Source organism: Taeniopygia guttata, chromosome 24, assembly GCF_048771995.1.
Source record: "Taeniopygia guttata chromosome 24, bTaeGut7.mat, whole genome shotgun sequence".
Classification (NCBI taxonomy): Eukaryota; Metazoa; Chordata; class Aves; order Passeriformes; family Estrildidae; genus Taeniopygia; species Taeniopygia guttata.
In genome coordinates this window covers 2,411,845-2,425,197 of record NC_133049.1, presented here as the reverse complement: position 1 = coordinate 2,425,197, position 13,353 = coordinate 2,411,845, and the positions used below count along the sequence as shown (strand labels likewise).

The following is a 13,353-nucleotide window of genomic DNA, read 5'->3' as shown; positions in this document are numbered from 1 at the left end:
CAGCATTTGCCTTGCAGTACAACAGAGTAACTTGGACCTTCAGTGAGAAGGTGCAACTCTGTCCCTTGAGCTACATTCTCTTACAGCTTTGCTTATAACTAGTCCCAAAATAGCTGATAGGAGGAGAACTCGCTGGTGCTGAAGCTGTCACTGGGAGAAAGGTAGTTTAAAACAAAATTAACATTAATAAATGGTTGGAGAAGTTACATGAGTAAAGAGTACTAAGAATAAAGTACACATTTCTGTTTCATTTTCCTTTGTATATTAGATTGCCTTCTGTTCATGTTCTCTTTAGACCTCATTCTGCAAATTGGTGGGGCCAACTTTCCACGGGGTGATGTTGATGGAAAGCCAAGGGGGAGCCTAATCAAATTAGCCAAAGCAGAAGGTGTTTAAAAAGTACAGTAGGCATTCATTGTAGTGGCAGCTGTGAGCTTCAAAGTAGTGGTGAAACAGCCCAGAGTGTGGGACTTAAAATCCATCTCTGCTGTTTCTACAGGCCTTGCAGTTAAAATCACTTTCCTCCCACAGACCCACGTGTGTGAGTGAGCTGGATCAACAAACACCTTGGGAGAAGGGCAGGTTGGTAAGTGCTGGGCTGGGGGATTTACACACCAGCTGCCAAACTGTGTTCAGTGTCTGACACAGGAGTGACACACGAAATGGAAAAGCACTCCCTGGTGCAGAGTAGCTGGAGCCACAGTGAGCTTTGGTAGGGCTTGAGAGTTTCTAAATCCCATGTTCTCCTTTCACTGAGGAACGTGAACAGGGACAGGTGTCAAGAACAGAACTGGAAGAGGGAGTTCATCTGGTTAGGGCCCTGAGAGGATGCAGTGTGACAGATAGAGGCTTGGGTCTCCCAGGAAAGCAAAAATTTTGGCTCTTTGAAGCCAGGTCCCATTTGGAGTCTGCAGTAAATTCTGGCTGAATACAAAGGCGCACACAGCACCCCAGAGCTGGGCAGGCACCCCTGGGTGGATGAGGGAGCTGTGATTTCACACACAGCACCCCAGAGCTGGGCAGGCACCCCTGGGTGGATGGCAAGGCCTGGGCTGGTGACTGGAGCAGGTTTTTCCAAAGCATGACCATGTGTTTTCTGTGAAACATCTTTTAGGCACCCAAGTGCACACTATTGAAGTTTTTGTGTGGTTTCCTTAAAACATTCACCATTTTAGTCCTGGCAGTAATGAAGGATTATTTCTTTTGCTTAGAGGAGAGTATCTGAGCTAAGACCAAACCCAGCTACTGAGAATGTGGCAGAGCAGGGCCAGGACCTCTCCCAGGGCTGATTGCACCATTCCTACCCAGGTGATATCCCCAGGAAAATGAAGCTGCTGAGAGAAACCTGGCTGGGGTTCTGCATAAAGTGCTTTCCACAAGCTGCATCTCCAGAGTAGTGAGGTAACATCACCACTGTGAGAGCTGAGATTGCTGTGAGACCCTGAGCATGCAGAGCAGGGCAGCTGTGTCCATGGCAGAGCCTTTCTTACAGCCCAGAGATTGGGGTGCAGTCCTTGTGGAGTTTGGGGTCTGTTAACAGTTTTTCAGAGCACACAAGCATGCTCGAACAGCAGATTCACTGAGAGTAGCCCTGATTTCCTTAGCTGCCTTTCACAAATCCTTGAGAAATAGGCCACAAACACCCAGAGTGAGATTTGTGTGTTTGAAAACCACTCTAAGGGCTTGAGTTAATTGCCTTTGAGCATGAGCTGCCTTTGTCTCAGTCACCAGGTCTCAGGTGAAGATAAGAGAGCAACTCACAGGCATCCATTGGTGTATCTCACTCGAACCTTTACCTCACTGTTGAAGTTTGAACTCTTCTATCCAAATTATGAAGTTAATGAATTAAATGTAACTGTGTGTTGAGTGGCTGTGCCCTGGCTTGGACACACACCCCTCTCATTTCAAACACCACTGGATTCCTGTGTGAGTGTCTTTAAGAATGTGAGCACTGCATCTGGCTGAACTGCATTCCCAGTCTCCCCTATGCCTCCCCAGGTGCTTGAAATGTGTTTTGCAAAGCTCCCAGCCCTCAGAAGGTGACAGTTTTTTCTCACTGAGCAGCAGCAACCCATGTGTGCTCATCCAGAAGGAATTTTGAACAATGACCATGTGGAAACATCAGTTGACCAGCTCCTTCCTTGCTGCTTCCCCACAGGAGCAGCTGTACTGCTGTCTCCTGGGTAATGCTCAGAGGAAATGGGCTGCAAGCTCAGAGCTCAGCAAGAACCTTTGCTTTGCTCTGGTTCAGCTCTTAAAAGCTCCTCTTGAATCTGGAGTGGAAATGAGAGATGTGGTTTCCTGCCATCCCATGCCCATCTCTAAACAAACTTCTCCCCCCCAGGGAGGCAGGACTTACAGACAACATACTGTAAGAAGCAGATATATTTTCTGCTCTTGAAGGATTTTGTTCTTTTTAGGAGGGAGTGAGCATTGATACTTCATTATCTTGGTACTTCAGTGTATTTTTCTCTTTCACTTTTTCGCTTCATAGAATTTGACATTGTCTAGACTTTTTTAAAGAAGAAACAATGTCAGCTACAAACAGATTGCTTTTAAGTATGAAGGAACATAAGTGGAGTAAATATTGGCTACAATTCACTGATGTCAAAATAAAGTCCTTAATTATTTGATGGCTTGATGCATTTCTGTCTGCAGTGCAGAATGGCTTTGAGACTACCTTGGGCCCAGGAGATCTGTGAGTATGGCCCTGGCATTTGTGCCTTTAGCAGGACAGAAAATGAGTGGTAAAATGGATCATTGAAATTCTCTGGGGGCAGGGAGGAGCCTCCCTCCCAGGCAAGCACACCCCTGGGTCACAGGGGATGATCAGGAATGCTCAGGAGGAGCAAGGACAGCGAGAGGAGTTTGGAGGAGCTGACTCCCAATTCCAGGAGCAATTCTGTGTGTTTGGGTGAAGGGACACACACAAGGAGAAATGATCCCGTGGGGTTTGATACTCCATCATTGCACAGAAACAGTCCACTGGTTTTGGAAGAACAAGGTAAATTACAATTCCAGCCACTGAAGCATTTAAATCGTCTGCCTTGCCAGAAATTTAAATTGCTCCTTAAGAGCAAACCCGTTTTGTGAACTTTACTTTTGCCAGTAGCTTCTCTGACTCAGCAGAGTTTATTTGATAGCCTGTGTATTAGTGGGGTGCACAGAACTTTTTGGAGAGTTTCTGTGCATAAACAGACCCTTGCACTGTGTAAAACAAAACTGGAGAGAAAAGACACCAAAGCACAAGACTAATAGACAACAGAGCTTAGAAAACCAAAACATCTCTCCAGGGTAGGACTTCATCTTCCCACAATTTAAACGAGAAAAATAGCAAAAATCCTAACAAAACCTTTTATATAACTTCAGTGTTGCAGTGATCGGTTTCAGGGTTGACGTGACAGCAATTACAAACAACAGTTATGCAACTGCCTCGTTGATGGAATTGAAATTAATACAGAGAAAGGAGACAGACAAAAAGAAGTGGCTTTGGGTTGAATTGTTATGCTTGAAAGAAATTTAAAAATGCTCAGGTCAGCCTCTTTTGAGAAAGTGAGCATAAGCCCAGGCTGAAAAATCTCCTTGAAGAACACACAGAGTGAATTGCTCTTAAAAATTCTCTTTGTATTAGAGGCAAAATTGTGTTTCTCTTCTAAGGTTTACAGCTCATGTTTTTAAAATCTGACTAGCTAGTTCAGCATTTTAATTTTGCTCACGTTCCTTTAAGTCTCCTTTTTAAGAAGCATTTAGCAGAGTATCACTGGGTATTGTGATTGTGGCTGATTCACAATCCGGGGGGAGAAGCCCACGCTCAGTGTGCACCCACATCATCCCTCCACTCTCCATCTGGATGTTTGAGTGGAGCTGGAGGCAGCATCTGGCATCCAGGCAGGAATGAATCCTTCGGGTGAATGTTGTTGGAGAGGGTTTGGATTCATGGAAAGAAAACCTGGGAAGATCCTGAGTGGAACTGGAAAATCCTGAGTCAGAGCCTGCCTGCACTGACAGGAGCTGTTCCTGGCTCATTCCCTGCCATGGCTCTGGTGAGGCAGGCTGCAATTTCTGTTCTCACAGCAGTGGGATTGTGCAGACATGAGCCAAACTCCTGCAATTCATTGGCCATTCAGAGGTGGGTGTATCAAACCATGCCAGGGTGGGTCTCTTACTGAAAAACACTGCAGATTTCTGTTTCTCCAGAACTGGTCCAGGGCAAGGTTCCCTGCCCAGGGCAGGGTGTTAGAACCAGATGATCTTAAATGTCTCTTCCAAACCAAACCACTCTGTGATTATGAATTTCTCCTGTTCATTCAGGGAACAAACCAAGGGAGACATGGGGGATAGGAATTAAACCTGTTGTTTCTTTGCTCCTCCTCACCTTTTTCACCCTGAGTAGCAGGAAGAAGAGTCCTGAGCTTTTTGCTTCCAGAGGGAAGAGGAGGAGCAGATTTTGGAGGACCCTACAGGAGATGGGTTTGCTACACATCCCACTGCCATGTGCTGGTTTGTGTGAGTCACCTGGGAATTCACTGCCCTGCACAGAACAGGTTCAGTCAGGATGGAAAACACTGACTATCCATACATACCAGGAGCTTTTGTGCTGATTCCCTACCAGCCTTGCCACAAGTAGGTGTTGGACATGTGGCTTCATCCCCAGCAGCCTCATTGCTCAGGAGAAAAGCTGATCTCCATAAAAGCCTTGGCTGTTGAGCTCCCAAAGGCCACTGTTCACACCTGTGTTTCTGTGTGGGCCAGGAGCTGAGCATTGCACAGCATTGGCTGTTCAGTGGCATCCAAAGTCCAGTTTCTGTTGTTCTCCCTGGCCTTTCCTGCTTTCCTCCTCCTGCCTGTTGCTGTGGGTTCTTAGGGAACAAGGAAAAAGCGAAAGCTCGCGTGGCCTCTGACATCCTCCATGCCAGAAATAGAGCCCTGGGAGGTTAAATCTGATGATTTTCCTAGAATTCCCCTCTGGAGACATGGAAAGGTTAGAGGAGCTTGATCTATAGCATGGCTGGGCAGCTGTGATGGGTGCTTTGTCACAGCCCAGAGCAATCAAGCTAACACAAACCAGAGCCTTCCCCGCAGCTTTATGGAACCCTTTAAAAAGTGATGGATGTTCTGCAGCAGGAGAGGAAGGGGAATCAGTAGGTGAGGTCAAACTGCAGAACACGATAACCAGGGCAATTAATACCACTTAATGGGAAGCTGCAAGCTCTTGGCTCCTCAGATATTGGAGTTTATAATCCAGGCCAGGTTGCCTTTGAAGTATGGCTCTCATCAAGGGAAGCCTTGCTGCAATAAAACCATTCCATGTAGATGATCCTTGTCACTGTCTGCCATGTCTTAAATAGCTTTTTGCTACTGCCTTTGGCCCTCTTTGCCTCAGCACTGTAGGAGCTGGGCAGCTTTGGGGGAGGGAATGGGATCCCTTTCTCTGGAGAGCTGAACTCGGGGGGCAGTGGAGCCTTTTCCCCATCAGTTGCTGTTTGTGCAAATTCCCTGAATCGGCTGCAGAGCTGTAACTGGGCACGAAGGGGTTTTGTCTTTGTTGCTGGTGATGGTGCCAGGAAGCTGCAGCCTGAATTCCCATCTCAGAGTGGATCTGCAGGACCCAAGCTCTGAGAATGTCTCTGCTGTGTGCTGGCCAGCACGGAGCTCTGAGATGGATGCTGGGAGGGACAAAGGCTGGAACAGCTCTGACCAGGGCACCTTTTCCTCTCCTGCAGCACCTGGGATGTTTTGATCCCTTGATTAACCTGGGATATTCCATCTCCCAGGTACCTGCTGGCAGCTCAAGCAGCTGCTTTCCTGTCTTCTTGCCTAAAGCCAGAGAGGGAGGAATCAAACCTCTGCAGGAAGAGAGAAAAATCAAACTACAGCAGGAGAAAGGAAAAAGAGGCAATTCCTGCTGAATAAGTGTCACTAGGATATAAAACCCAGCCTCCTCCTGTCCTTGCCCTCTAGATCTGTGCAGGGCCATGGGTGTAAGTCTGAGCTTCCTCTTCTTCTTGCTCTGTGCTGTTATGGTTTTCTCTGACAGAGTGCAGCCACATCACTCCAGGGTTTCCTGTGTTCTGAAACTGGCACAGAAGAGGAGGAACTGAGGTCCTCATGTCCCTGATGTTTTTTACACAACTGCATAAAATTCATTCCTGTGTTGGTTTTGGTTTCTTTTATCAGGTCTGTCAAGCACTTTACTCATTAAAACTAACTTTATTTTTAAATTCCTGAAGGTAGACAGAGGGAAAGAAGTGGAGTTTTAGTTTTCTGAAAGTGCCTTGGAAAAGAAATTACTGGATTATTGTAATTATCCCCAGAGCAAAAATATAAAACCTGCAAAATTGAAAACTAATTTTCATTGCAACTTTTTTAGTTTAGAAAGTGACTTTCATTCAGAGTCGGTTAATTCTGAAAAGATGGAGGTGGTGGTTTTGTACAAAATACCTCTATGATTTTGAAACAGCATCCAGAAAATGTCTCCCTTTTATTTTTTAACATTATATACCTTGTTCTGAAAGGTACAACCTCTGAAAGGTTTTCTTCTTGACTTGGAAGACAAGGTAATTTCAGGTCATTAAAATCTCTCACAAAGGGGACTCTGGCTTGGCCTTTGGGCAGGCTCAGGAAGGCAACACTCCCCTACTTGCATTCAAGTCATGGTTGCTAGTTTGGCTTGGGGACAGAGGTGCTTTTGTCAAGGCTTTGAGGACTGAAAAACAAACCCTTAATTACCTTTGAGAAAACCGAAAGGACTGTACTGAGAGTCACCAAAAGGTGTGTGGAGAAGGGCAGGTATTGGCAGCCCTCTTTCAGCTCAGCCATGTGTAGCTCCCCAGCAACATCCATGGAACAAAATGCCTATTTATGGAAAACAAATATAACAGCATTAGAGCAGGAGAGAGGCTGGACCCAGAAAATTGCATTAGCATTTGGCAGAGTGGGGGTTCCTGGCCTGGAAGAGTGTCTGTGACACAACAGTCACCTTAATCACCCCGAGGTCCAGCAGCCCTGAGTGACAAAAAGCAAATTTTGCAAAGGAAACCCAGTCCTGCTCTTCCCTCTCCAGCCCCGTGCTCAAACAAAGCAGTTCCAGCTCTGCATAACCTTGTGGTGAATGAACCTCAAATCTCCAAAGCCAAGTCTGAATTTAGCTTGTGTTTTTTTATCTCCAGAGGTGTTTCATTAGCTCGATTACAAGTGACATGTTCCACTCTGTGCTGCTGACTGAAAAAACTCAGCCAACCTAAATCCCTCTCCAAATAGAATCCAATTAACCTCTTACTTCCCCTTCTTTAATCCCCTGTGCCTCATGACTCATTTGCAGCCACACCTTTTAGAGACCAAAGTGAACTCCCTGAGATAACTATGGGCTGAGGAGCTGAGGTGTTCACTTGGGTTTGTCGGGCTGGTCTGTGCAGTGACTGTCCCAAAACTCTGTGTTTTGTGCGTGTCCAGTGTCAGTTCTCTGCTGCACAAACCTCCAGGTGACCCTGTGTGACACAGAGAGAATCTCAGAATGGTTTGGGTGAAAGGGACCTTAAAGCTCCCCCAGTTCACTCACAGCAGGGACACCTTCCACTGTCCCAGGCTGCTCCAAGCCCTGTCCAGCCTGGCCTTGGACACTTCCAGAGGTCCAGGGACAGCCACAGCTTCTCTGGGCACCTGTGCCAGGGCCTGCCCACCCTCACAGGGAAGAATTTCTTCTCAGTGCTGCATCAGGGCTGACCTCTGCCAGGAGCCACCCTGAGAGCATCCCCTGCTCTGCATCTCTGCTGGAGTCTGTCAGCTGGGGCCAGGAGCTGGGATTTGGCAACCCTGAGTGCTCAATTTGGCCACAGCCTCTCTCCTCTCTTTACAAATACACACAAACATCTCCTTTTCTCCTATTTTTTTTTTTTTTTTTTTTTTTTTTTTTTTTTTGCCACATATCCATAGTCTGTGTCCTGATGAACTTGTACTCCCTGTGAATTAGAGGTAGGATTATTACTGGAATTTCATCTGCTTGCAGGCTAAAGAAGCTCTTGATTTGAGATTTAGGCTGTTGCAGTTCTTGTGTTTGGTTTTGTTAGCAGATTGTTATTTTTTAAAATAGTTTTTGTCTTATATTTTCCTCCAAATATAACTCCAACAAATAAGCAGTAAAACTCAGAGTGACAAAAATGTGCTGTTGAGGAGGAACCAGCCCTTGGGACTGCTCAGAACGTGTATAACAGCAGAGCTGTGAGGTTACAAACAGTAGAAGACACACAGAAAAACTCCATCTCTTCCAATACTGATGTTTTGTGTGTTTTGTGGACCCTGGATCAGCACAATCCAGCTCTCTGCATTCCAGCCAAAGCTAGTTTTGGAAGTATTGCTACAAACAAGCTATAAAATTTCGTATCTGTGTTGGGTTTCACTTCCCATTCTTATAGGTTTGAATGTCCTGACAAGGATGTTTCAAACAAAACCAAAAATCTGTTGGTGAGCTGAGCCCAGGAACGCTGTGGTGCTGTCCAAAGGCAGTCAGTGTGTTCTGGGGTGGCAGATGTCCGGGTTAGGGTGGGTGGGGATGGCTTTGGGGCACTGTCCCACCCGGGGCAGGTCCCGGGGCAGGGCGGTGCCAGTCCCAGGAGCTGTCCCGACTGCGGGGACAGAACCGGTCTGGGCAGGTTTTCCTCAGACAATTATCTATTTATTCTCTTCGGATGACATCCCGCTAAATCCTTTGCTGGATTTTCTGCTTTTAATTCTCCTTTTCCTCCCCGAAGCAGAACATCCATCCTTCCTGTCTGCTGCTGGCTGCAGCCCATCCTTGCCAGCTCAGACAAAGCTCCTGCCTCCTCCTCCTCCTCCTCCTCCTGCTGCCCCTGCTCCTGCCTTGCTGTGGCTTTGGCCTTGTGGTGGATCAGGAATGCCATGGCTGAATCTCCCAATTAAAAGGCAAATATGGATATTATATATATATATATATATATCTCATGTATATACATTAATAGAAGTTGTATAGACTTGTTTTACCCCCCTGGCGTTGTTACCAGGTTTGGCACATTTGGGAGATGGGATTGTTGCTATGGCAGCACCTGACTTCAATCAGGATTTAAGGAAGTGATCTCCACTCCTGGACAGTGAAGAAGGATTTGATGGACAGAACTTTGAGAGGAGCTAAAGGGTTAAAAAACAAACCCTCCATTGTGTGGATGAGCACATGGTGGGAAAAGTCCTCTGCTCCTGGCGCTGTAATACTTTCTCTATTCAGTCTGCTGTTGTATTTTTGATAAGGTTCTAATAAAGCTTTTAAATCCTTTGAAAGTGAGTTGCATTTCTCACAGCCTCTTTCTTCCTCTTGCGCTCTCTGTTCTTGGAGACGTTTTGTTTGTGCCCTTCCCCTTAAGGGGTCAAGTGCTTCCACGGGGAGCTTTGCCTGTAGTTTTCCATGGATCCAGCCTGCTCCATGCACGAGTGCATTTGTTCTGTGATAATACAGCCGAGCAGGCAAAACCGCAAGTAAATCAGCCTGGGGTTTTTTTCCCATTTTTAATAACAGTTTACTATTCTGTAAGTGCATGTAAAGCACATGCCCTGTTCTCCCAGCCAAGGAGCTTGACAGCTTGTCAGCAAGAACTACCACAGGTCTAGAGTGACTGATTTATACAAGTAAAAGCACACGTGCCAAGACCTGGCAACAGCCTCCTTCTTTTTTTTTTTCTTTTTTTTTATTGCAATGACTTGGCAACCCTCTGTCTTCTCCTTCATCCAAACTTTTGCCTTTTATAGTCTTTGAATAACACCTTTTTTTTAAAATATGTGTAGCAGCTTCCCTCCCTTCTCTTTCAGCCATTTGCTCTCCTTATCTGAATTGGCCGTGGGACAGGGGATCTTGGCTTCACAACAAGCAGTTCCTGACTGGTTATGCACAATCCCAAACCAGACTGCACGTGGACTGTGTTTTTGGGGACTGGGATGGGTGTGTCAGGGATTTGTGTTCTGACATCTCCAGGCTGACGTGTTGTACCTGTTTGTGCTAAAACTCACCTCCCTTCATAGAAAGGTGCACATATCTGAGCTCACAGCGGTGCAATCAAGAGTTTATTAGCATTATTCTGATGTCTTCAGTGTGGAATGGTAAGAACTCATTTAAGGAATCACACTAATTCCTTTGTATCCATGCAGGAATTCTTACATTCATTCACACCCACGGATATAACCACCTTGTGCAATCAGCTGGCCTCCAGCAGAGATCCAGACTGGATTCTGCCAGGGGTTGTGCCTTTGCTGTCTCTCCAGGCCTGAGTTCAGGTGCAGCTCACACACAGCTGTGCAGCCACGCTTTCTCAGCCACCAGCATTCTCAGGCACAGACAGTCTCTCACACATAAGCTTATAGATTTATGATTTGTTGTGAGAGTGGAAAACAGCTGCTGCAGGCTAATCAAATACAGCAGAAGATTTAATGCAAAATATTGAAAAACACTGTCTGGTAGGAGGGCGAAACTCTGAAAAACATGCTGGTCTCATGGCAAGGGGCCAGTGCAAGAAGATTTGCACCTGGCCATGATAAACGTCAGCAGCGGGGCTGGAGGAGGCTGCCAGACACACAGGCTAAAAGTCGTGTTGGCTTTGGCCCTGGGAAGCAGCTCTGTCAGTGTGGGGCTGTGCATTTCCAGGGCTGGGAGAGCAGAGCTGCTCAGCCCGAGCAGAGGAAGGAAGAGCAGCCCCAGCCTTGCAGGTCGCTGAAAGTCCTGCTGCTGCCTCCCCTCTGCCCATCCCCGTGGGCACAGCCTTGTTCTTCAGGGCTGTCAGCTCAGCACCTTTCACCAGTTCTGCTAAGGCTGCAAAGGATTGGAAATAATTAACTGCAAATGAAAGAATTTCATCTCGGGTTTCTGCTGACTGATGACACAGGCAATTTATGATGCCATAAGAAGCTCAGGGTGGGATTATTTCTGTGTAACACCCAGTGCTGCTGCTTGGCAGCTCATTGGTTGTTGGAAGGAGCAGAGCCAGATTAATGCCTTGTTTCAGCTATAAACTTCCGTGGTTTGGAGTTGGAGGGCTCAGACTAAAGCTGTGGCACTTTGCAACATCCTCATCTCCCTTTTCCTGGTGCTGTAGGTGGGACTTGTCAGCGCAGCTCTTCCCTTTCTCACCTGGCAGGTATGATCTCACCCATCCATCTCCAAGAGTCACACCATGAGAGGCTGGGCTGTGAAAATAGCACAGGAGCTGTCTTCAAAGTGTCCTTCCCACAGAGCCTTGGCTTGGCAGCCTCAGACTGCCAAACAAAGCCACCTGCTCCTGCTGCCTTGGGTGCTCAGCAGAGGAACAGATACCTGATCAGGGCACTCCCAGGCTGAGGCTGAAGGACAGGAGTCTTCTGTTCCATCCATTCCTGCTCTGCTACAGGACACAAGAGCCTTCTGCTTCAGCAGTGGCTGCAAGAAGAGCTCGTTCTTGTCTGCTGATGGTTGTGGGGTCAGTCCCTGTTATTCACCAGTGAAAGAAGTCCATTTTTCTGCTTGGAAACGCCCCAGGCTGAACCAGCAGGTCATTTCTGGGATGAGGTTTTCTGAGAGGAGCTGTGGGGCACTTGGGCCGAGCTCAGTGACTTTGCAGAGCCTGTGTGAAGTCCTCACCGTGCCTTCACCCTCCTCCAGTGCCAGTGAGAACCAGGTGGAGCCTTCCAGATCCCGGCTCTCCAGCAAGAAGAGTTAGCAGAGTAAATATATAGCCCAGAGCTGTCCTCCAGCCCAGCTAACACCTTCCCCCAGGAAGGGCAGGGCTGGAGGACCTTGGTGTGTGGCTCAGCACGGCCTGAGCTGAGCAGGACTGGGCTGGAACCCCTGTACCACACTCAGCACTGAGCCCAAACTGCATCTCTCACCTCCAGGACTCTGCTGCACTGCTCATCTCCCCTGTGCCTTACTTCCAGTAATTCCTGTCTGTCCTATGCACAGGTGCTGGGAACACTCCCTGTTTGGCTGTGTGCTGTGGACCATCAGCTCAGTGTGGTCTGTGCAGGGATGTCCTGGTGCCCCAGCAGCTCTGCTCACAGCCCTGCTCTGCCAAGAGCCCAAATTCCCCTCTCAGGGGCAGGCTGCCCTGGGTGGCATCAAGTGCACGCTGCATTGCGCCATCCAGGGATATGAGAAGCGTCTGTGCCCTGCAGATGTTCAGTCATCTCTTTGTTTGATAGATCTCAGGACGAGAACCCTCTTCAGTTCTCTGTTCTCAGTGTCTGCGAGAGCGTGTGGGGTGGGGGGAAACGTCTTTGTGTGACGCCAGCAAGGAACAGAGACGGAGGTTTTGTGCTCTGTGGAAAATACTTGAAAGGCCTTTGAGCCCTGGCTCATCTCCACGATTGGTGTGTTTTCCAGCAGCAGGCTGAGGGAGAGGGCAGAGGCAGGAGAGCAGGGCTGAGAAGTACAACTGGACATCTTTCCTTGGCTCAGGCCAGCTTGGCAGAATCCGTTGTGGCAAATGGAGCTGGATGCAGCAGAATCCAGGCTTAAGCTTGGCTCAGACCTTAGGCCCAGCAGAGCCTCCTCAGATCTGCAGGAGCTTTGTCAGTAGCTGAAGGGATTTCAGCCTCACTGAACCAGACACAAGTGCAGCTGTTGAATTTGGCTGTGGCACAGGGCAGAGGGGAGGTTGCCCACATTTGAGGCCTTTTTGCCCACAGGCGTTTTATGTCTGTGGTTTTTCTACAGATTTATTTTCTTCTTTCTCTGTAGATCAGCTTTTAGAATGCCTGATGCACTGCAGGCTTTGACCCATTAGTGTAAGAAACCTGAGGCACAGAGCTGCACAACAGCGCCTGCAGAGATGCCAGGGAGTGTTTACAGAGCTGTGTTGTTCCTGAATTCCAGGTTAAACCTTTGATTCCCTCCTCTCCCAGCTCAGTGCATTTTAGCCATTTGCAGGGTGCCTTTTGGTCTGGGTTACTGTGCCCAAGCTGACAGGTGAGTTTGAGCTACAAGGTCCCCCTCTGCACCTGTATTCATCAGAAATGAAGACATTTAGAAATTTCTTCATTTCTGATGCAGACATTTCTAAACCAGACTGGATTGGAGGAACAGAGCTAGAGTGGCTCTCAATTTCTCAGTATGGGTTCAACCAGGTACAGGCTAGAGCAAGGCCAGAGTAGAAATCTGACACTGATGAAAGCAGTGCCAGGAAGAACTGTCCCTTCAGTATATCCCTCCCACTTCTCACGGAAGGAAAACTCCGTGCAGCCCCCAAACTTTCCTAGGCAACACTTGTTCCCTTTCCTCTGCACCAGCAGAAAAGCTTTGTTAAGAAGAATCATTTTCAGCATTTTGAATGTTTTGTTCCTGCCAGTGAGTCAATGGTTTTTCCAGTCCCTCCCCCACAATAA

General features: G+C 47.6%; 1 protein-coding gene across 4 annotated transcripts in view; it reads left to right on the top strand.

The window, feature by feature from the left end:
• ZBTB44 (zinc finger and BTB domain containing 44) overlaps positions 1-13,353 on the top strand; it is a 55,816-nt gene that overhangs the window by 36,866 nt on the left and 5,597 nt on the right. For 2 of the 4 annotated variants that reach the window (XM_072918112.1, XM_072918111.1), the window contains exon 6: positions 500-2,633. The exons of the other annotated variants lie outside the window; for them this stretch is intronic. In XM_072918112.1, the coding sequence (XP_072774213.1) occupies positions 500-549 (50 nt within the window). In that variant the 3' untranslated portion in view covers positions 550-2,633. Of the gene's footprint in view, positions 1-499; positions 2,634-13,353 lie in introns of those variants that run through there. 4 annotated transcript variants of the gene reach the window in all.